At 40.2% G+C, this 25,123-nt stretch overlaps 1 protein-coding gene across 1 annotated transcript in view; it reads right to left on the bottom strand.

The window, feature by feature from the left end:
• Positions 1-25,123, bottom strand: part of GPR107 (G protein-coupled receptor 107) — a 40,447-nt gene that overhangs the window by 12,653 nt on the left and 2,671 nt on the right. The window contains exons 2-16 of the mRNA XM_075520063.1: positions 22,362-22,487; positions 21,484-21,534; positions 21,134-21,222; positions 20,278-20,444; positions 18,467-18,501; positions 18,197-18,253; positions 17,220-17,330; positions 15,536-15,669; positions 14,539-14,614; positions 13,471-13,544; positions 12,763-12,880; positions 11,625-11,755; positions 9,694-9,737; positions 1,211-1,260; positions 377-460 (exon numbers count right to left, since the gene is read on the bottom strand). Coding sequence (XP_075376178.1) covers positions 377-460; positions 1,211-1,260; positions 9,694-9,737; positions 11,625-11,755; positions 12,763-12,880; positions 13,471-13,544; positions 14,539-14,614; positions 15,536-15,669; positions 17,220-17,330; positions 18,197-18,253; positions 18,467-18,501; positions 20,278-20,444; positions 21,134-21,222; positions 21,484-21,534; positions 22,362-22,487 — 1,347 coding nt within the window. The remainder of the gene's footprint in view (positions 1-376; positions 461-1,210; positions 1,261-9,693; positions 9,738-11,624; positions 11,756-12,762; positions 12,881-13,470; positions 13,545-14,538; positions 14,615-15,535; positions 15,670-17,219; positions 17,331-18,196; positions 18,254-18,466; positions 18,502-20,277; positions 20,445-21,133; positions 21,223-21,483; positions 21,535-22,361; positions 22,488-25,123) is intronic.

The raw sequence follows: 25,123 nt of genomic DNA, 5'->3' as shown, positions 1-25,123 counted from the left end.
AGCCTATTTCACTGGCTCCCTGGGGCCTCAATTACACAGGGCAAACCTGACTAATTTTTTTTCTCCTTTGTATGTTCTTGATTAATTCCTTCAGACATTTTTAAATTGAAAGACTAAAAATCAATAATGCAATTACTTTCAGACATCTCATATATAATCCAGCAGCCTTGCTGGACAAACATAAAACTAAAAATATATTCCTTCTACCTTAGGCACATCAGTGATAAAAATCAGGAGACAGGGTACAGCGCTGTGCTCTGAGATGTTCTACTACAACATGAGGAACAATTTCTGGGTTTTTTTTTGGTGCAGTTATATTTAAAGACAGAAAAAAGAAAATCAAGGAATGGATGTATTTTCCTTTGCTGGCAAATACCTGGTACAGCCATTTCCACTGGAATGGAACAGCAATCTTTATGAGAATTGCGATGATCCGTGTGAAGTAAATGTAACACACAATCTGGGAAGGAAAAGGAGAAAACATGATGAGAACAATAGCACCATCCTTACAGAACCTCTTTTTCCAGAAAAATAGCTCAAGCAATTCCCAGGCAACTCATTATGTCACATTAGCCTTATTATGCTCCTTGATAAACATGGAAGATATAGGCCGAGGGCTCTACTGCTTGTTGAACATCCAAATGACTCAAACTATTGCTAACATATTTAAGTTACAGCAAGAAAATGCTTTAAGTATTAGGATTTTGTAGAACTTGAAAAATCAGGATTGTAATTTATTACTCTTACCACTTATAAGAGTCTGAAATGAGGCTGTTGGAAATCATTAAGAAGCCTATGCTCTCTTGGGAGGTATGCTCATGGCTCCCACTGACTTAATCAGAAACTGTACACATGCATCTCAAGGCACCATTTGGTCCCAAGTTTAATTTTTAGCAAGTTTACAGTACGTTATTCAAGCCCATCAATTCAACTGGCAGCTCAAGCTGTCTCCAGAGGAAATTAGTAAGCGTTACAAATAGCTGGAACCAATTTAAAGACAGACAGAAGGATGCAACCACTAGGAAAAGAAGGGAAGTTGCTTTGATGATTGTAACCCAGTTGATCAAGATGCCAAAGCACAGCACTGCCACAGAACTAGGAACATCTCCACCACATCCACCAGCTGTAGGAGCTTCCAACAAGTAATCCATCAAAAGGCTTGAATAGCTTCTAAGTGCTCTGTATGCATGCACACAGGGGTTTTACTTACCATAACGTAGTAATGTCTGAAAAGCTTCAGCTTTGCTAGGTTAATGGCAGCTATCAAGAGAACACAAAAGTCCATCAGAAAATTGTTAAAATGAAATGGAGTTTCTTTTGATACTTGTCTGCAAGGTAGGCAAGTGGTCAAAACTAGGACTCAGGTAATCCCAGACTAGAAGCATTTGTCCCACAGCCTGTTGGGTGCTCTGAGGAATGCCAGTCTGGCTTGTCTACATGCTGGACAACTCCTAGGCTGGGGTGAGTGCCCTCTTAAAAAGGCAAGTCAGTGATATCACCTTTACGCTAAATCATATATGCACACACTCTGCAAAAGAGAACCTTCCTCTAATGCTTATCTGTATATAGCCAACTACATACTGTCACCTCACTCTTGCCAGAAGGGTCGTGCCACTTGACATTGCCTCCTAGAAAATTTGTATCTTTTCTAGAGCACCGCCTGGCCTGCTCTGTGCCTTCAGCTGACCTGAGCAACTCTGAGGTAACCGTAGCTCTGGGAACCACTGCATCTTGTTGAACCGCAGCAGGAGTATTTTAACATCTAGACAGCATCCTCTATCATTTGTGGCTCAGTCACAACTTACAAGTGAAATGGGAAGTCATACTAAACAGTTCTCCTAGCAAATGCATGTGTTTCAGTCACAAACCGTGTAAGCTAAGGCCCCAGGCTAACCTGTGTTTATTGGACAGATTACATCAGCTCTTGAGGAACAGAGCAGATATTCATGTGAACGAGCAGAGGTCAACAACAGATGGAACAGCTGTCAACTCTGGTTTGAGAGTCAGGTTTTAGAGGTGCAGCAGGATTACAAATACGGACTCCTGGTGCTTTTGTGACAACACGAGAGGCAAAGAGTCCAAGATATGTTGACAGCATACAGAGATGCAATTTAGAGACAATGAATCTAAGTGCCAGTTAGAAAATACTGTCACATACTTACTGGTATTCCCTCCAAGCCCTCCTTACAATTTTTTTTAATCAGATGTGGAAGTGCAACACATTGTGCTTAAGTTCACCTGCACTCCCTCACAGGAATCACCCACTGAAAAAAGCAGATGTATAAAAGGCTGCAAGTATTTGCACATGAGGTCTTCCAGGTTTGCAACAGTGCAAAATAGTATTACACACCAGGAAGAGGAGGGCTAATAGCTACCAAAAAAATGCTTCACTTCCTATGACAAAAACAATACCTTTCCATAAGAAAAGCCTCAATGTCACATGTCAATGTCAAACCACTCAAAGTGTTATAGGTTCCCACTACATAAGCTACAGTGAAGACAGACAACATTCTGTTATAAACCTACTTTGTATAGTCTAGAGATCAAGAGTCACTTCCCAAAACTTACCTTTAGTGTTCCAGGAGAACCATTGAAAGCTATGGACACCTTGAGACAGATACAAACCCTCCTCCAGCAGACATACTATAGCAACAGCACCTAACACAAGGCATAAACTGACTGACAAGTAGATTAAACTAAGCTAAGTAGTTTTGATTTAGTGCTGGCTAGTGGCTTCTACACATTTCCAAACAGTATGTTTAACTTTTGACAGAGCACAGGGCATGTCAGTAAGAGAAAGCAGAGCCAGATCTCAAGAGGAAAAAAGCAAGCCTTTTTTGTGAAGGCATACCAAGTTTGTTTCCATGCAGCTAAAGCTTGTACTGTGCAATACTCATCTGAACACCAGTCGGATTGGGTTGGCTTTGGGCAAAACTGTGCTCATGGCAGCAATCTTATGGCACAGTATGTCAGAGGAACATGAGCTCTCAGTTTTGGGAGGATGCTCCCTTCTGGACTGCAATATGAAACACTGAACACAGAATAGCATCTACTTTGCAATATACAGTTCTGGCCTCCAGAAAGCCATGCCCAAGCTCTGGTACGCTACAGATGCAAGTCTAGCAGTGAAGCGCAGAGCACTTTACTGGGCAACAGATGGCAAGACTTGGAACTGCTAGAACAAGAATCTAACTAAATCCTTGGTAGCTAAACCAGCCCTGAGACACTGGCTTAGCTACTTCTCCCTCATTTCCGTCCCTCACAAAAGCTAGTTTCCCATATTTAAATAGCAAAAACTTACTAGATTTTTATGTGTCTAGTGCTCTACCAAATAACCTTATGTTAAAAGCTTTTCATAATACAGTTGGAGAAAGATTAAAGCATGTAAATATGCAGGACAAGCTCATTAAATCATGAAGCAGGGAAGCAATATTGTCCTATTTAAAGGAGAGCTACATTAAGTGTGACCATGAAGATCTTGTGATTTACCACACACTGGTTTGTACACAGGAGGATCTATTTTAAACTCAACGCATTCATCTTCAAGAACTGCCACCAACTGGTGCAATGACAGGCCATGAGAATTACCAGGCTTTGTAGGTAAAGGAACACCAACTCAACAGCTGTGATTCAAACTGCCAGTCCATCAATGCTTTACAGTCAACAACTGAGCGAGCTGGGGAGTAATTTCTGTTGGATTCATGCAATGCATAGGAGGAAAGGACAGTGAAGCCAAAGATCTGGCTGCCAACTGAAGTGTCACAACGCCACCTCTCCCAAATGATGGGGCACAGCTCAAGATCTCACCTACTCATCATGATAATCAATACCAAAGAGTAATAGGTTGGTACATCCAGATATCTAGAACAGCTGAGCATGGGAAAGAGGGGTGAGGGGAGGAAAAAAAGATGACAACCACCACCAAGTAGAAGGACTGAAGAGTCACCTCTGGAAGCTGGCTTGCTTATTTATCACAGCTACGTGCTCTCCTCTAGCTGCCTCAACTTCAGTAATACTTCGCTCCATTATCAGATACTAAAGTCAGTATGAATGCACGTCTACAAAACTCTGCCAGTTTTTTTTAAACAGCTCAAAGTTACAGCACACACTGTTCTGGAGAAAGTCTAAAATCATCATTGCTTGGCATCAGCAGCCTGTGAATTGCTTTTTCACAGGCTGAATGTGCTCCAAGCAGTAACACTTGAGTCTCGCTATGCTGGACACTTTAAGACTTTGATTCACCTTAGCGTGGCAGTCCAGACACTGACAGCAACATTTGCAAGGAGAGAGGCTAGGCCAGCAGCTGTCACTTACAACTTGAATCACTTGCAGCCCCAACCTGTAAAGCTGTGATAACACAGCAGCAATCACAGCATGCAGTAAAGGTTGGGTAAATTTATGTTTCGAGCATGATAACCATTCTTCAAGGAACAGTACTTAAGTGCAGAGAAGGTAAAAAAAAAAGAAAAAGAAAAAAGCATAGAGACTTTCTACCAAAGGTTTTACAAATGAATTCATACCTGTGTTCCACCTTTTTCATAAAGTAATTTAAAAGATAAAAGCCATCCTCCAAGAAAGGTTTCTAACATCTATACCTTGCTTCCCTCAGTTTCCCCTCTCTATCACCATTTACTTTAACAGCTTGTGTCTGCAACAGCCTGATCTGCATCGATCAAAACATAGCATACCACGTAATTTTGATAATCAGTCTTTTTCAGATTGCCCCCTGTGCCAATTTCAAATGCTAAGACAGACTATAAGATGGGGAAAAAGAAAGTCAGACCATCCACTATAGCCTTGCACGCCATCAGACAATAGCTTTTCAATGAATAAATCTGACCTTTTTACAATATGTATGTAATAACAATAAGAGGACTGCAGCTGAGGGCATAGGGAGCTCAAGTCCAGATAACAGAGTATGCAAGGGCAAACCATAATGCATCTTGAGTGAACATGCTAAAGTACAGCTAAGAATATTTCTACACTGCTTTGTGTGCTATACTAACTCCGGTGCATTTAAGATGCAATCTGTGCCATTACCAAAGAGTAAATGGAAGTTTTCTATTCCCCCCCCCGCTCCCAAGAATGAAGGCACACATGTAGATCTAGACCTCAAAAAGCAACTCCAGGAGTAACTCTGAGAAGTATGGCCCTATAATCTCTACAGCACTCTGCTTAAAAGCATTCCTACACCAGAAAGAAGAGGTCAAGCAAACAGATACAGCAACTCTCAGAGTCATACATGAGAAGGTGGCACAGACTAGTTAATCTTGAATATTCTGAAACACATTAGCCATTTGGCACAAAAGTTCCCCACCAGAGTCAGAAGAATCTCCAAAGTACGGGATAAGCAATGTATCTTCACACAGATAACTCCAACATCAACCCTGGATAGCTATCTAGGGTGCCTGGAAGTGGTACTCTGGAACACAACAGGCCTATTTCATTTCTCAACTTGCATTTCTCAACATTTCCCAGCTCTCCAGTGCTATCCATTGAGGTTTCGACACTTAAATCACTAAGCTTTATCTCAAGGTTTGAGATGCCCATGTACTGCCTAGCACATGTTTACCCCTGCGCTACCCCCCTCTCCTCGCTGGAGAGCTGCAGAGGTGTTTTAGCATGGGTCTCCGCAGGGCTATCACCTCCAGCGTCTGCTGAGCTCAGCTAAGCAGAAGGTGTTCTGCACCACACAGGACCAGGCACTTTGTTTGCAGCATTTTCATGGTACAGAAGCAGGAAGACACTGAATACAGCAAATGGCTTTTCCCCGATATGGGGGCAAGCATGAAAGCATTAATCATCATTTGCCCACTGCACAGCACACAGGGAATGTTGCCTGGGAGCTACACACTGCAATGTATTTCCCCTAATTCTGTTGCCAACTATGACATGCTGCAGTGCTTCAGGAAAACAGCTAACCGTTCGTGATCAGACTGCACCGAGTTTCACATCTCTCATCACACACACAGAGGTACAAGCAGAACAAAAACTGCAGTGGTGTTTCCAGCCCTCCACATTCCTCCCTCAAACAACAGATGACATGATACACAACAGCGTGTTATGAGACTTGAGAGGTCCAGTGACCAAGACCTTTGAGTTTCAAACAAAAATAAGCAAGTTTACTACAACATACTCCCTCTCTTCCTTTTCTCATGATGCCTGTAAACAAGGTAGCAGTAGTTGAACAGCTTTCCAGCCCAAACAATTCTAGCCCAGTTTGCAAGGCTGATTTCCTTAAATCTGCAAGCAAGACATTTGTAATGCAGATCTAGAAACGGACAGAGAGCACACTCCCATCTGAAAGAACAGTGACAGACCAAAGAGCTGCAACTAGGCACTTGCTTAAGTCTGAAGGTGGCAATCTTAAAAGGGGAAGAAAAAAGCTTCTAAAAATGGGATGTTTACGCCCACTGCCGTGCAAGATAAGAAGCCTGTGTAGGTCAGGTATTTTGCTTTAGAGTTAAAGATCACCTTCAAGGGAAAAAAGCAAACAACCAGGCAGCTCAAACTCTGCTGTATCACTGTGCTATGCCTACTCTTCACCAGCAATCCACAGCATCTGTGCATGTAAGGTCTCCCAGGATAATTATGGCTTTAGACCCATTCCTCTAGCATTCCTACTTTAGAAAAATCTTAAAAAAACCCAAAAAACAAGTTTAAATGACCAGTAGCTAGTGACTACAAATCACTGCTACTTATAACAAGCCTTCTTAATAATTGTACATTGCTAATACAAAGGCCTATAGCACAGCTGTAAGACTAAAAGACTGGTAGTCCGACCAGCCTTCTGCTTCATTTCAAGTCTAGTCACATTGCAGTCATGGCGGCACTTGACCCAAGGGAGTGCTATCTAATAAACAGGTTGTGAAGTAGCTCAAGAGGACAAGACAGACACAGTTAGGAAACACCACCAGGATACTGAGCCATGAATTCCTAGAGTTGTTAGTTCTAATAGACGCAATGAAGCAAAAAGAGTTTACCTTCGGTCCTTCTCACCAGTGAGAAGGTCACCAGAAGACTCCGTACCAGGAAAAACAGCTACTGAATTTATAGTATAATTCCCCAAGACACCCTATAAGTTAATGAAGTCTGTGTGAGAGAACAGGGAAAGCAGCCTTTGAGGTAATACTAGACAATAAATCCTAGCAAGCAATAGGCAGTCCAACCAGAACTGTCTGCACAAGATTCAGTCAGCTCTAACCACAGGACAGGCAGTACAGCAGTTAAACTGTGTATAAAAGGATCCAGTAGTTTTCACTACTTCAGGAGAAAACCATCTTCATCCGTGGGGAAAAAAAAATGCTGGTGAATAGCACTGGTCCTATTTTTCTCATGAGACGCTAAGACACCGTGCAGTACCTCTGCAGAACAGGGCCTCCAAGGGAAGCCTACGGAGTTAAGAGCATGTGGTTCTAGTCAAGACTATTCATTGCTAAGCCTAACATGAATGATTTTACCTTATTACAGTGCAACCATATCACTTTTGGTTTTCTCAACCAGGCATGCTAGCAGCATGACATCATTAGGTAACGTTCCGCTTCTGGCATCACATTGCCATTCACTTGCTCCCCATGGGCTCCTATCAACAGCCTCTAAATTCTCTAATCACACTGTATTTCACAAGCAAGTCCCAGCAGTGTGGCTGTCCTGGCCACAATCTGGTGCCTAGTTTCCCCTGAAATTTTCTTCCTTAGCTTCTTTTATTAGTGTAGCATAACACAGCTGCTAAGTCCCTCTCAACACACAATTATTGAACTTGCAGGATCTGCACAACGAAGCTTGGTAATGGCAGTAGGTGACCCACAAGCATCACTCACGATAAAGAAAACCATTACCCATGGAGAACACCACAAAACAGAGGACTAAGAACAGTCCTTAGGGGCTATCGTGCGTATCACTGGCTAGCTATAAAGACACAACCAATTCTTCTCAGATTACTATTTTCTTTTACCTCTATTATACCACACATCCTTCAGAACTGCTTGGTTTTACTTAGACCTGGATTCCACCCATTACGATGAACAGTGGACAGGTCCAGAGTCTGTGCTGAACTTCCTTGATGTTAGCCACCTTACTTTTCTCCTTCATGCAGTATGAAGTGAAGCAAACTCCATAGCACCATCTTGTGATAAGAACCATCAAGTGCAAAGTAGGCACGGGGTGATCACCTGAGGCCACACAGATCTAGAGGGTTTGTGTCTCAGTTCGGAGCACTAGCTGCCAAGTGCTCAGCATCGGAATAGTCAGACTCCATTGCCACCCACCACTTCCACCTTCGTTACAGGAAAGCCGACCTCTATTTGCAGTCACACACGGTGGCTTCAGCTAAGAACCAGGCCTTACGCATGTGAAGTCCTCAGTTCAGAAGAAAGGGACTGCTTCAAGGAGTGTCTAAATTTAAGCAGACTTTGTAACAGTAAGAGCATAAATGCTCCAGAACATATGCTCAGTGGACAAGGTAAAACAAATCCATCAGTGAAGGTCACTGAACCCACGTGAACACACTGATGAGAAAGCTACCAATAACATTCATGTTACATTATCAGCACTAACCTCTTTTACATTGGTTTCTATTAGAAAATAGTATTTTCCCCCCCTTAAGTTTGGGGTGGGGGTTTTTGGGTGTATAGTTGCTGGGGGTTTTGTTTGGTTTTTTTTAAACAACTTTGAATCTCAAAAAAAACTGCTGGGCTCACCTTCGTTATTGTTTCATTTTAAACAGACAGTAAGAAAAGACCTAATCTGTGGTCTGCACAGAGCTGAGTTCAGTACCCAGCCTTATAGTTCACCCACTAGACTACAGAGGCAACCTGCACTGAAATGCAAGTGTCTCAGTGGAAGCCAGGAAATGGCTGGAAGTATCATCCAGACCTAGGAGGCTTTCTCCAGAGAGACAAGAGTTAAGGGATAAGACTGGGTTGAAAGGATGTTGCCAACAACGGACCTTCTACAAATGAAGCTTTCAAGATGAATAAGCCATCAAATGACAGAACATTGAAATGGCTGCCTGCTTCCAAGGAAGCCAGTACTATGCTCTGTGGCTTGCATCTGCAGCCAACTGAGGAACTAATTCAGAAGAGGTGAGCGGATAAGGCAGGAAAAGCACACACTACAGAAGCCATATTTGGGTTGGCTTTCCATCCATCATCTCATTTTCACTGCTACAATAAACATAACTCAAGCAATCCTTTAAGCTGCTGTACAAACATGGACAAGAACTGTATTACATTGAATGCTAGTGTATGTTTTGTTCCATAATGAGGTTTGTTTCCCCCTGTTCTGGCAGGAACAGATTTCTGCAGAAATTGAAATAAGGAGGTATATTTTGATTAATAGTCAGCAATTCTGGAATTCATTTCTAGTTCTGCTTCTGAACACTCAAGTCTGAGAAAAGAAGGCAAATCTATCAAGGTGATTTGCTCTAGATGTCATGTCTAGCTCGAGCACTGAGAGCTGTGCAAGTACCAGAGAATGAGTTCCATGTATGTGTTCTGGTAGTCAAAGCAATACATGAAAAGTAATTTTCCAAAAAGCCCACAAGCCCACTGAGGAAAAGCAGCAGTGTGACAATAACATAGTGTAGATCTGTAGTTTTAGTTTACATACTTTAAATCAGCATCATGCATTTGAAATTCTAGCATTATCTTATGGTATGTAGCATAAAACAGAAAAAAATTACAGATTACTTGCCTTTCCCATCTGTTGCTGAAGCCTCCTGTAAATGTCTTATTGACCTGAAAAATAAAAATAAAGAGTAGATTAGCTATAATTTTTGCACTCCCTTTCACTGCAGCCCTCTAGAACACTGACAAGTTTTGTTTGCTCTTTATGGCTGGGGTACGCTTGTAATTAACTGTGCTTAGCATTCATGGCACTGCATGTATTTTACCCCCATCTCCCCAGCTCAGGCAGTTAGTTCAAGTATCTGTATCTCCTTGTGATTAAGAAAGCTGATTGCCAAAGCCTACTTCAGCCTACAGAAGGCTTTGTGGGAGGGAGAGAGCAGAGTGAGAAACTGGGGCATTTTCCAGCATAATGCTTTCCACTTGTACAATTAAGCTGAGCTACTATTCAGAGTACTGCCAAGCATTTGACATCTCACTGCTCTTTTAAGCTCTTTTCATTTAAATAGTTGATTACAGCTTACATGTCTACATAGGCAACTTACGTAACAGAAGCTACCCTGCAGGAATGTAAATTCAAGGGCCAAGTCTTAGTCACCTTGCTCACATGAGTCATCCCACCAGCTGCAGTGACACTATCCAGATGAAAAAGGGGCAGGATTTTATGTGCTGGGCTTCACTGCCAGTTGATGTTGGTACCATGACAATGCAGGAACACTGGTTGCACACTATAAACAGTTACAGGACAGCTCACCCAAATGCATTTGTTCTTCAGATACAGTTCCTTTATGGAAAGCAAGTTTTGTACCAGCATATCACTAGGTAGGACATATGGATTCTAGCATTAGGTAGTAAGAGCTGTGACTGTGAAAGTCACCTTTATCATAGGAAGTCAGAGTCTCCCTACAATTAAAGTTAATATTCCGGCAGTTTTATTTACCATACCCAAAAGCTCTCAAGCTCAGAAGAGCTGCAGCATTTTGACTGTAGTGGGGGAAGGGACAAGTGGGTAGTGCAAATTTCTTGGAAGACATTTCCCAGCCTTGGCTGAAGGCCACCAAGACTGTGTAGGGTTTTGCCCTTACACAGGGGACAATTGGAAAGGTAAGGACAGCTGAAACCCACCCTCACAAATCAAGCTGAAGCTTACTCCGATCTACTGAGCAACTTGTATGTGTGTCTTTACACACACACACGCATTATGAAACAGTTCTCCGAAACACTCAAGAGTTACACACTCTAGAGTGATGACATGTTTATTAGACAGACATTTATATTCACTCCATGTTTCAGAAAAAAAATACTGGAGAAAAAAAGAATATTCCATTTACTACCCAAGGAACGAGAAGCTCCTTCATACCCTCCTTTAAATCCAGCTGTTTATCCAATTAGGACTAAAATGAATTTAGAAGAGAAATGTTCTGACTAACTGGCAAGAGGCAACAATAGTGTTTATCTAAATTATCTGTGTTTTGATTGAGTTTTATATAACCAACATTATTCCTTGCCAAGTAGAGTGGAAGGAAAGGCAGGGAAATGTTCCCTGTGGGATTATTTCTTCTAAACAGTCAACTGACAGTCTGCTTGAAGGCAGCACTGATCTTAGACAGTGCTATTGTTTTAGAATTTAACAGCCTAGTTTCCAACCTCAGTCAGTAAATCAAAATCCTGTTTCTCAATGTAAGAGAGTCAGCACTTCTGCAAAATTCCAAGTTTCCAAAGCACCTATAGTCTGCACTGTGCTGGCCACACTTAAATAACCACCCACCTTACCTTATCCCCACTTTAACATCCCCAAAACAAGCATCTTCCACAACACAAGACTGAGCTATAAGACTGATACAGTTTTAAAAAGTTAACAGAATGCCCAACTCTAAAGGACTGACTTTTTTTGCTTCAGTGGTATCTTTAGCTCTAACTAGCAGTCAATACTCATTAGTTCAGAAACAGCTCAAGCCATCAGGGCTCAGAAACCCCACAACACATACAGTGACTCACCATACCACTGGAAATAGGATAGCTCCACAACACAGCAGATCTACCAGGAAGAGGATTTCTTTCCACAGTCCATATTCAGTTGTACCCTCTTCTGTTGACTCTATGATAATATATGCCACATTTGCCAGTACCTACAGGACAAAACATGCTTAACAGTTTCAGAAGCTTTCCAAGGAGATACTAGATGTGGGCTGCCAATTCAGCAAAAGCTGTCCCACAGTTGCAGAAAGAGCCCATTCAGTAACATCAATAATTCTTCTGCAGCTCTATGTCAAGAAAGTCACACATTCAGCAGCATCTTCACAGGATTTACAGAAGCAAAACTGATTGGAACTTATTTCTGCTGACATTCAGAAAGTAGTCCTTTTTGTGATATACTAGGCTGAATCTACTGTACCAGTAGAGATAAAAAGAGCAAAATCTATTTATAAAAATACAGAAACAGGACTCCGCATACACACACATAGCAAACAGTCTAAACACATTATTCTAAATTAAGCAAAAATTCAAACTGATCATTGATCACGTTTTGTACTCCATACCTGAGCTCTGTAAGAGCCTCAAACACTAATTATATACTTCTGGTTTTGCAGCTGGGTAAGGGATTCCATTTGGAAAGGCAGAAAAGCTGTTCTATCTACAACAAATAGACATGCTGCCCTCCTATTTACTTCAGTTCCTGGAGTAGGAGACAAGCACTGGTCCCTTTGAACACACTGGTAGTTTCTCTCAGACCCAATGGACCTACAAGTCTCAGTTTTCCCCCCCCTTTTTTTTTAAGCTTATTCAGCAAGCATTTCAGAAGTGACAACTTTCATTTAATTTCTCTGCTTAGTAGTTTAGTACTGTTTTGCAGCCCAAGTTTTGCCCCAGCATGAATATACCTACCTTATAGCTATTTGTTCATTTGCTGACACTATTTGATCACCATTATCTCATACTCAATATAGGGAGAAAAGGGGGAAAAATTACAGAAGTCACTTCTGGCCCAGGAAATTCCAGCTCAGCTGAAACTGTAACCAATAGGCTTATACAAGGCGTAACTATGCAGTATTTTGTGAAGGATTCACAGCCTTTTACAGTTTCCACAAGCAGCTCTCCCACAAGACAGTAAGTATTGACACAGCTCAGTCCTCACCTGAAGTGGGATGACAATCATAAAAATTTTTTTGTCTTTATCTGACAGGATGTGTTTAATGAAAGCCCAGCCTGTGCCAATAAGGGCAATAGTGATGAATAGAAGAGCACCCTTCAGTCTGAAAGAGAAAGATATTGCAGTGAGAGACTTGACTTTATCATACTTCCTCTTCTGCCCAGGTTCTCTCCTACAGTCAGTAGAGCCACAAACCCAAACAAATGCCTTGCTATTCATAATTTTGGCAAGTGCTTATCCTACAACAGTGAAGCAGATGTACTTGCTTACAACTGTGTATCCCATAGCAATATTACACTTCATTCACAATTGTCAATACATGCAATCTTTTCCTGGGGGAGTCAGCCATTCACCATCATGAACAGGAGAAAACACTGGCAGCTGTACCCTCTTAACCATTCACACCAAAAGCAAATTAGATACTTGAATATTAGTATGAACAAAGAAAAGCAAAGCATTTCTTCTCCTTTTACTCCTCCACCCAGATAAGTACCAATTCTCTGCAGCTGCCCTCTATAAGTAGAGCTTTCCCCTTCACACAGGGCTGATTGTTGTCTTGTCATTCAGACTGTAGTACCAAAGAATCAGCAATTTTCCAGTTTCCTCAGGAGGGGAGGGAGGGAGCAGGGCAGCCCCACAGGGAATTTGGTTTCATTGTTTGAATCTATCACATCAATCTTCTGATATACTTACAGGTGAGTGATGTAATAAACAACAGCCCAGCCTTCAATAGGAAATCCCTGAGAAGAAATGTAGTGATAGTCGATCTGGAAGCAGAAAATACAGTACTTTACAAGCTGCTCATCAGCACCCCACCCATATCTACAAAATAGGTCTGCTTGACAGTCACTTCAAGTTTCATTTTCCAATCAGTGTGTACAAACTCAGCTCTGTTACATCTTACAGAATACTTCAATATTTTCTAGTTTTGTTTAGCAACGAGGTCATTCCCATTTGCTGTATTTCCTAAGTCTTAGTGGATATATCTCATACAATCTACATCCTTCCCACACAGCTCTAACACTTGACTCTAGTTAAACAACTGCATTTGTAACCTATTTATTCATTCATTACTCAAGTTCAGTTGCATTTGGTGACTAGAGGCTTTCTAGTTTCACTTTCACTAGAAACCAGATTCAATTCATTAGACTCCAAAAATGTTTGTAGCAGTTATCTTATCATGAGCACGAAGGTGAAGATCATGGCTGGCACAAACATTGAAGGATTAAATGCTTGCCATTACCTTCGTTTATGAGATCTTTCCAGCAGAAAGGCAAAGTCAATACAATTCAGAGACTATGTATTGAAAGTGTTAAAGCTTATAGTGTTAGGTCTGTTACAGTACACCATAATACTTCATCTAAAGCAGTGCCCTTGAATTTTACAAACATTCATCAAGGTTTCCATTTATTAACATTTATCGCAAGCCACGTAGCTGAAGCAGCACCATAGCTCAAGCTTTCAGGCCTGCCTCAGATGGCCAAAACATTAGAATTCACGGAACTCATTCAACCCTCATATATGCTTGCTGCTTCACCACTTCAGGCCAGGATCTCAATTGTATTTGAAGTCAGAATTTGCTGATGAAAACTGAATCACTTCCACTAAACAGCTGCAGCTCAGTGCCAATGCTTCAATAGAAGAGACAATTCTCTCTCCCTCCCATTCCCCCCCTCAAAGCAGATTTCTCTATCAGCATGCCCTGGATTCCATGTTTCTACTTCCTAGCTGAACAACTTAAGACAGAGACATTATACGTACCGCATGGAAGACTAAGGACAGAGATTTTGTGAAAGGCAGGGCTGCCATTAGCCAGTGAATCTTAAAGACATCATTTCTGGGAAGAAAAAAAGAAGGAAGACCATCAGTTAAAAGCCAGCAGTAAAAATTTCAGTTCCCAGATTTCTTTAAAACCTACAAATGTCAAACAGTAACTCCCAAAAAAGTCAGCTGAGCTGACTATTAGTGTAAAAGGATTCCTTTTAATGCTGCAGTCCAAGTTTTTGCAACATCCTGAACAACATTTCAACAATTCTGTTTTTTAATACTTGGGTTAATTAAAAAAATTAATTCATAGCTACATCTTGCTTATATAGATCATAACTGTTAGCAAATTTGCTAAACATAATTCAAACATGTCTTGCTCTACCCTCCACCCCCAAGTCACTAGACCACACCAAGTGAACTCCAGACTACCAAATAATCTGATTACCAAGTGAACTTCAGACTAAGTCAGAGGTAAAGCCAAAGTGGAATCATAGGTGCTCCTGGCTTCTGTTGCTATGCTTTAACTATTAAGAAGCACATTTTTCAATTAGGAATTCCTACCACTTTTGACTATAATCAAAATGGTTATGGCTCTCCACTGCCATAAGCTGCCATTCCCCATATGAAAGAAATTTGATCAAGTTTTTCTTGTTATTTAAAGTTATTTTCAAACAGCGTCCTCCTTTTGTCATCAACTACAGGAATTTCCTGTTTATTTGTTGCCACAGTATATTTTAATATGTGCACTACATGAAGATTTTCTTAACATAAGACTTGATAACTTTAGAACAATAGTCTGCAACAATGATACTGATGGAAGTAGCTGTTTTCAACTATAAACTGTATGTATTAGGCATAGAATATTGAGCCAGATCTGGAGTTTTAAGTGATTAAATCTGACTGAATTGGACATTAGAAGAGGAGGAATAAAAAATAAAAATCAAACAAAGTAGGCCCATACCTGTCACTGACACCAAATTAGTCTGCTTACCTGCGTTTACGAAGTATGTGGATCCATACAGTCCCAGACAGGAAGAAGAAGATAGCCATGGAAATGTAAAGTTTCGGCAGTGGGATCTCACCCGCTGAGAGGTAGCTTTCAGGATTCTTTTCCGTAATTTCTATCTGAATATTAAAGGTGTGTTATGTATGCAGTTGAAAAAACATTTTGTTAAAGCACTGAGTTAACAATTACAGTTCACAATCAAATTTGCTCATTTAAAATTAGCTTTTCTGAAATGGTGACTTATGACACTCTTAAAGAAAAAAAAAAAAGCAACTCTTCATCCTCAAGAATCTCAAAACATTTTGCAATCTTACACCCACAACAACAATTTCCTTGAAAAGCAGAAAAGGACAGAGGTTCCTTCCAGTGCTTCAGTTATGCACCATAATTCAGAAAGGCAAAGTAATTTTCCCAAAGAATAGTTGTTCTCTATACCAAACTTCACAGTTTGTCCACCTTTGATTCAGAAACAGTATCTATAACCTTGCATAAACAAGCAGGTTTTTTAGCACAGTCCCAATTTTAGGTGTGGAGAGAGTCATACACAGCTGAAAAACTCACTGTTAGGTTTACTACAGTGGATTTCTTCACCTGTCAAGAGAAAGGAAGCACTCTGCTGCAAGCCTATTACCCTGTGACTAAGAAAACAGAAGCTTTATTTAACATCCTATTTATGCCCCTAAACAGCTTGGTTGTTTGTGCTAGGACTTCATTAAAATAATGCATCAAGACTATTTTGCAGTACTGAAACTGTCCTGCATCTCTAGATACAACCAAGCAGGTTAGTTATCCAGGTTTTCTTCTCTTTCCAATTTCTTCAGTGGGTCAAAGCAACAAACAGCAATTCAAAAACTTGGTTTTCTAAACATACAACTTCAGAAGCAGATTTAAAGTAGTCTAGTCTGAGTTCCGTTAGGGCCGCTAAGTTTTATCACCTACACGTTCCCTTGCAGTAGTGTCAGCACCACCATGTAAAAAGCAGTTCAGGGGTCTGATCTGGCTGAGAGCTACCTTGGTCAATGAGAGGATTCATTACAGAATAGCTCACTATACACCAGCATGGATGCCAGCATGAGCACAGGAAAGAAAAAAGGGAAATAATGCTGAAATAATGCTGAGCTGTAATAATGCACTCTAGTTCAAAAGAGCACAGGACCAAACCCTTGGATGTTAAAAGAGATAAGACATTTGCTATAACATATTGCCTTTAAGATGCATATCTAACACTGTAAAAACACATCTTTAATCAGGCCAGAAAAAGCAAACCCACTGAATTCACAAATACCAACAATTTAGATTGTAGCAACAGCCTTAATATCTGCAATTGTGTAAAGAAAAAAAAAGTGATTTTTGAGCACAGAAAAACACGAACAGCTGTTTTAGCTCCCATCTCATTACAGCATCTAGTCACAACTGTGTAGACTGAACCCAGCCCACACGCAGTCTTCAGATTTCCAGACATTTCTCCAAAACTAGTATTTTAATTCCTCTTACTGTAGTTGCTTCCTTCAGAAATGCCACTACAGAGATTAAATGCACAACTCTGAATCACTTCCAACCCCATATATACACTCATGTACAGTGTGTGCTTGGTATACAAGCTAGAATTGAAAGCTGTATATTTCAGTCTAAGTGAATGAGTTAATTATACTTTAGAAGCTATACTCACGTCGAGACTAAATAGCTGCTGATCATTAGTCAGCCCATCCTTGCCAACACATTTATGGAAATAGAGGCTGTAGAGACCTTCTTGGTTATCAGAGCTGATGTTAAAAAAAAACTGAAAATAAGGAATAGGAGAGTCAGCATTCTTCTCATTCACAACAGGGTTGCCCTGGTAAGAAGCCATCTCTACTGAAGCATGAAAAAAGTCAGTCATTTAGGGTCAGCTGGTTCCCTTCAGCAAGCATACTGTTCTGAGGATACCAGCATATCTGCAAGTTTCAACAGAATTCCAGGTGCAAAATCATTGTACCTATCTATAATTACGCACTCTGGTAATCCAAGACCTTTATCGAAGACCTTTAGGTATCAGTGTTTAACTTTGTTCACCAGAGGAAAGATAACAAGAAGTGTCATATATTTAATGTGGTGAAGCATAAAATTTTGATCATACTTGCCCTAAAGCATACACAGCTATTCTGTTCCTCCCCCAACTACACAAATTGTGATAGCTATGGAAATGAGATTTGTGTCACATAACGGAATTTAAAGTGTGTTTGTTTTATAGTAACCAACAATCACAAGTGAACCAGAGTGCTGAAACAAAGCGTTAATCTGGTTTCATACAGAGTATCTTCCCCTTAAGCAAGTCATCAGTCAGGTCACAGCTATTTGTTGTTAGAAATCTGTATGCACTAGTTGCAGCACAGTAAACTTTAATATGCTGAGGCTCACAGACTAAGATATTTAGAACTGCATCATACCAAAGACAGTTTAAAACAGCTCCCACACCTTATGAAGAACGAGATTTCCAGCACTTATTCTTAACAAGAGCCCATTCAAAAACTTACTGAGCTATCAGAGAGGCATCTATACCAAAGAAATGGGGACTACAATAGGGAGCAACAGACTTTTACTTCACAAAGTAGTACAGTGAAGGAACTGTCTGCACACATGAAGACTAGACACTGACGGACACCCTACCTGAAATGAAAAAGTTCCTCGGTCATTGTGAACAGGATGTTCTTGTTCTACTATGCTCTGCCAAAAGGAAAAGAGGCTTTTAGGGTTTTTTTTTTTTAAGCAGTTAACTACCACATTTCACTACATCATCCATATAATCAAGACCGCATTCTGTATATTTACAGTGGAAGCTGAGAGCAATAGAAAATAACACTCTCCACTTTCTGGCTATGCTTATACTGCAATACTCCCCCAGGCTCTTTCTGAAAAGAACAGCAGATAGTTTCTTACCTGGGAGGATGTTGTACTTCGTTTGGACTTCTTACCTAGAGATAAAAGTATTAATGGTACATTTAGAGTGTTTGCATTTAGACATCCTCATAGATTACCACCTTTTACACATTGCCAATACCTTACTCAAATCTTCCTATACTTGTCTGCGTGGCAGTTTCCTAGATAATCATTAACAGATTCTTTCTTAGTGCCTCTGTACTCTCCCAGGACTCTTCCTACAACTAGCATTCATTCTGAATGCACCCTCAAGTGCTAGGATAGGCTTCTCTACTATTACACCTTCTATAAAAGCCTACCCAAGAAATCTTTCCAACCCCTCCAATTACAGTGATGCAGGAGGGAGAGGACCTATACCAAATGCAGGCTACAGCCTCGTTTCATACAGTCCACAGCTATGACTTTTAATGTTTGACCAAGGACTGTTAATCTCACTGACTAATCTTAATTTGGACATTAATACATGGCCTGACAAACATACAGAAGTCCTAATTAGCCCTGGGAAAGAAAAAGTTCCCGTCTCTCTACTAAGCAAGGCCCCAGTAAACACACAAACAAACAAAAAAACAAACAAAACCCAAAAGTATAGATGACCTGCCAAGTCAGTATCTGTTCTCAACTTGAGAAACTTAAATTGACAGGAGACTTCAATAGAGCAGCATGTCAAGTCCACAGTTTCACTCCCCTCCTGTATGAAGCTTTTCAAACATAAGGTCATCCCATTCTACCAGGAAGCAAAAGTTCAAGACTTAAGCTTTGCTTTTGGCTGCAGCACCTCAGTGTGCTGTCAATGTGCCTGCTACACTTTTTAATGCAAGAAAAGGCTAACCTAGGGCTGTCAGATCAATTATCTTCTGTGCCACCCAGCTTTAGTTCTTGACTTGTTAGAACAGCTGTGCAAAATTTTCAGTGATATCAAAGCTTATGAATATGACAGGCCAAGACAGACTCAGACTGCTCAGCAGTCTGATCTGAAGTCTAAACTCTTCCAGGAAGGGATAACATAAACTGTTTAGAGCTAATCCTATCAGAGCTGAGATGATGAAATTGTTTCATCTGTTGGTCTGGAAGCCAGACAAAGATTTGTGCCTCCAAGAAAGCTTACTGGTATACTTACTTCTCCATTCCCAGAGCTTCTAAGTGACAGACTAGATTTCAACTCTTTAGATACATACAAACTCATACAAACATTGGCTGGAAAGGACCTGTGGAGGCATTTAATCCAACTTCTGACTCAAAGCATGCCTATACTGTATCACATTGGCCCTGGCTTTGTTTAGTCAAGTGTTTAAAACATCAATGGATGGAGGTTCTACAACTTCCACAAATGATCTGCTACAATGCTGGAATACCTACATAGGAAAGTCATTTTCACTCCTAACATCCAATCTGAGGCACCCAAGACTTAATGATGGGGAACAGCCACAGGCTGCATTGTGTGCCACTACTAAAAATAGCTTAGCATCACTGTCCTTCTAATCTTCCTTCAACTAGTTGTCAGTGACTACCAAATTCCCCCTTAACCTTCTTTTTGCCAGACAAGAGACAAAGTACCTCAACTCCTCCTCACAGGTACTGTAGGTCTCCAACAGTCATGTTAGGTCTGTGCTGGATCAAGGGAACTGGTTAACACAAATCACTGAGCAGGAGAGACTCCAGCCCAAAAGGCAGCTCTATGCACAGGTTTACACAAGACCACACGTCAAGTTCTAGCCCAAGGGGACCCCAGAATATGACCAAAACACACTGCTAGATGCGCATCAACAAGGAACTAGCAGTGAGAGCACATAGGTCAGGTTTAGCAGGCTTACCTTCGCTGTCTGTATTTTGGTCGGTCTTTGCAAGATTTTTACCAGAATCACTGCTCTGTTCGGAAGTTTTTAGTGGCTTGGTACTTAAGGCAGTAACATTTTCCTCAGATGTGAATGAAATTTTAGGTAACAAAGAAGAAGCTTCTGCAGAGAACCGTACTTTCACACTAAATAAACAAAGAGTTTTTACACAAAATGAAAGCAAATCAACATTCATAAAGAGGCTGTCTGTTATAAACTACATATACCCAATAAAGGAAAATCAACTTGTCTTGACTTTTTTTTTTACCACAGAGAACAGGTAAGCACCAGATCATGACTTACAGCAGCCTGGCATTGAACTGATCACTGTGGGAGAAGTCATACTATACGTTTACATCAAATACAAGAGCAGCTGAAGAAAAATAAGTTTATTCCATTTTGTTAACTAGAGTCTCATTAGAAATTATATTTCCACACAACAGTTACAGTTGTTCTTGCAAAAGAAGGCAACACAGCCTCGAAGGTACTTCCATAAAATAGATAATTCAAGACAAAAAATAAAATGGCATCTTCAGTGCAAGAACTGCAAAAGTGACCCAAGACTTCAAGTTCATGCCTTCAGCACAATTAAGGTATGATTCTTTTGCCCTATGTCCCCTTATTCCTCCAACATACAGGAAGAATTTTTTCTTGGACCATTTTATACTGCAGATTATTTTCTTTCACTCTCACCTCCCCTCAACTCTCATGTAACCCATTAAAAAATAAGCTACATGCACAGCAGCTTTCCAAGCCCTTAAAGAAATTTCACGTGTGTTACGTTAGCTTCAACTAGAGAAACAACTTTACAATGTAGTGTACACTATTTACTCACACTTCAGTTTTGAAGTCCAGAAGTAAGATTACAACAGAGACATCTTGCTCTGGCTTCTTTTTCAAGATACAGTAATCCATTTCTTCATCCTGGTAATATAAGCAAAACATCTTTGAAGTGCCCTCCTGTTTATAAGAAATGGGACATGTTCCCACCTGCCAGGTAGAGGTTACCATTCTTAGTCTGGCAAGTTGTAAAACTGAATTATCCTTAACAACCTGCCCATGTCTAAAGGCCCTCTCCCCGTTTTTTTGTTTTGTTTTGTTTTTCCCCTTTATTTCCTCCTGGAGTAAAGCAGACCATGAGATGTCCCCAGCTTAGAAAAGTAAGTTCACATCTCTTAATCTTACCAGGTAAGTGGAGAACCCATCATTCCTTGTTCGATCCAAACTGAACCCCACCTATGAGACAATCGAGAAGAATCTGTCATATTAAACCAGCTCAGGTTCCCCTAGTATCAGAAGCCAAACCACCACTGAGAGTCAAAGATACTGCTCTCTAGATAAATGAACCTACATTTAAGGCAGAATCCAGGTATTTTTCTCATTACCTAATTAGACAGAAAAAAATCATTCAAATCTAATGAACTTGCTGCTTCATCCATATCCACCAAGAGTAAAATATACACTGACTCAAACCCAAACTAGAGTATCTTCTGCCTATGAATCTTTAAACTTATTTCAGTATTTTTCCAAATGTTTTTGCTTGAGGAAAACATCTAATACTTTTAGTAGTAAAGAGGATGAACTGTGCAGAAGAGTAAGAACACAGATCCGGTTTTTACCTTAGTATTTCAGTCTCTCCATTAAAATGACTAATATAATGTGCTATAAAACATGTAATGTTAAAGTCCTCTTAAAATAAGACAGTCACTGTTCTGGAAACCTACTGATATAATGATTACAAGATGCACTGCAACACGACAAGACAACAACGTGAAAATCTCACATCGGAGGACTGCTTAGGAAACCTATGTTCAATATAGGCTATAGATGTGTGCATTGAGATAGTAGAGGATCCGATAAGTTAAAGTTCATCCTTAAAGCAGAACAGATAGCGCTCAAGGATAAGTCTTACAGTATACATATCCTCATAAACGGCTCACAGTGGGGAGCAAAGCCAACAGCACCACCAGTTAGGATCTGATACCTCAAACAAGTTAAGGCATCCAGTGCAAGGGCAATTTCACAGGAAGCTTAATACAGCCATTGGACTCAAAGTAACTTACTGATAAGCTACTCTTGTCATCAGAGCCCACAGGTGGCTTCAATGAAAGGTTGCTGACACTGACTTTCATGAAACCATCCTTGAAGAAGCCAAAGGTATTCAGGTGCACTTTCTGCCTCACATCATCCTGTAAGAAAGGAAAGTAAGTTTACAAATCACATACACAGTCATCTGCAGCAGCAGTCAAAGAGAAAGCAGGGTGACAGAGATTGACACTTGCTTAAGTATTCATGCAAAACATCTATCTGATTATACCAAGAGCAAATTTATTTAGGATAACTTCAGATACAACTAATTATTTCACTAGAATCGACCAACTCTTCCAATAACCTGAACAGCAAGTACTTTAAATAAATGTGTCTTTACTAATTACCTGGCTATACTACTGACTACTGAGAAATAGGCAAGAAAAAAGTCTGGAAAAAAATAAATTTCTGGCATCACTGATTAAACAAAATATTGCTACTGAAAAAAGAGACTGTAGACAAATCAAGACAACTATTGTTTGAACGCTATCTACGGTCACTGCAACAGACTAAAGAGGAATTAGTTGACTATAGTGATCTTACCTAACTGAGAGCTGGGTTTTGGCCAAGTGTTAAACAAGTATTGTCATCCAGTTTATTGTCACCCCATCAGATCTTCTATGTTAGGCAGAGTCAATGTTTGGACAGTCAAACACCTAACACACTGGAAAATTATCTGTACGGTGTAGATGAGAAAATTTCTGATATAGTCCCATTCCTCCAACTGATTTTTAACAAGGCCTTGCATCTTATAAGTAGCATAAATACCAAAAACTGGATATGTGTGTTCAAACTTGGGTTAGTTTCTCTAACAGGAAAATTCCAATCCCCTCCTCTGCTCCCAGTCTTAGCTGCAGAATAATTTACTTCCTCTCAGTCTGGCAAGAAAACTGTAGAAGTTGATCCCCTTCCATGCCTTGCTCAGCTGATAAAGGTTCAAGTCCCATGAGCTTTTTTTTTTTTTAAATAAGGTCATGAAGAACCTCACATGAAAAGTAGTAAACATTACCTCATCTGATGTGGCAACTGTGTGTAAGTCATACCCCTGTTACTTTGCATTCTTAAACCAATAAATAGGTATGCAGTTGGACCCTCAAACCTACTGGATCATTAATTGGAAGAAAAGCAGAAACAGAGCACAAAAATTAAAAAGCAAGTTTAAAATGTGATTTAAAGCATTTATACAAGTTGTCACTAAAAATAAGAAAATTGTTTATTCCTCCTCTTTCTTCTAGGAAAAGATAATCAGTTTGCAAAAATACTCTAAGCAGAGAAGTCAGCTGCTAAAGGCAAACAAACTGTTCTGGACAAAGTACTGGAAGACTGAGCTAAGAATTGTAGAAGTTCTCTCTCTTCCTTTGCCCCCAGTATTAATTTTGACATCTCTGCATAAAACATTCTTGACGCATAAATATCACTCACTGTAACAGCAGGACACTAATCCTGACAGAGCTAACCTGTAATCTAGCTGTAATAAGATCGCCCTAATAGAATCAAGTTAACCTGGCAAATAACCAGATGGTTCCCTTAATGCTCAGAAGAAAAAAAAAAGTTAGTGACACATGGCTCACAGCAGACGCTTTGTTCAACAGAGTATTATAGCTGTGCTGTCTTCAGGTTCTAGGTCACTTAATGTGCTTGAAACAAGGGTCCATCTGGTTCCTTTAACACTACTTTCAATATAATTTCCCAGTCAGAATAGAAGATTAATACTAGCTCTTTATGTAGCACATCATACATATTTAACCACATCTGGACAGAGGAGCATTTGTCGGGGTGATTAGGTAGATGGGAATATGAAGAGAATACAGTGTCATCCAGCCATGAGGTGTTTTGCACCTTGTAAACATGACCAGAGACAGCTGCTTAATTCAGAGTACTTGCAAAAGCTATTCAGTTCAATTTAAGTTTATTTACTCTGCCCGTTTACTAATATGCTCCCCACCAACAAAAGATAATTAACATACAACACACACACACACTTTCCTCCCTGGTTTTATCTCAGCTTTCAGTGCTTAGAGTTTACAGATTTAGTTCACAAATCCTTCAGCTTTACATGATCCCACACACACTGTCTCCAGTTGCCACCAAGCAACAGCACGCCTTCCAGGAGCATCTACTGCTCCACATATTGACAGCTTAAAGATACTGGCTTACTAATAACTGTCTCACCTCTCACAGGAGGTTTAACTGGTTGGAAGAAGCTGGCTTTTATTTATAATCACTCAACTGCTGACTTCAGAAATATTCAATTGTAAGTTTACAACAACGGTGTGAACCCATACAAGTGAATACTTAAGCATCTGAGTTGTTAGCATACACGTTATTTTGATTTACATAGGATGCATTTAACAGTTAAGTCTGCCCCTTGAGAAGGGATGACCTGGGACTCATCACTAACAGGTTACAGTCAAACCAATACAGTAAGTTCTCAGCTTATCTCCATAAAAATCCTCCTCACTTCTTTCACTCCTTTAGGATAAAAATTGATCCTGCAACATTTGAATAAGATTACAGGAGAGTGGTATCCAAGATACTGTAGCCCAGAATGGGCAGAAAAATATTCTTTAACATTTTACCCAAAATCTAATTGTGATCACGCTATCCGTACAGTGGAAGTTTCATCAGAGAGTGCTTACCCTTACATGGAAGGAATTTTATTACTTGTGTGAGACTAATAGCAAGACTTATAAGTTGTGTAAGACTAAATGAGTTATTGTGAAAAGTATTTTCAACT

The sequence above is a fragment of the Mycteria americana genome, chromosome 17 (genome assembly GCF_035582795.1).
Source record: "Mycteria americana isolate JAX WOST 10 ecotype Jacksonville Zoo and Gardens chromosome 17, USCA_MyAme_1.0, whole genome shotgun sequence".
Classification (NCBI taxonomy): Eukaryota; Metazoa; Chordata; class Aves; order Ciconiiformes; family Ciconiidae; genus Mycteria; species Mycteria americana.
Note: the sequence above shows the minus strand (reverse complement) of the source record. Positions and strands in the feature narration are given on the sequence as shown.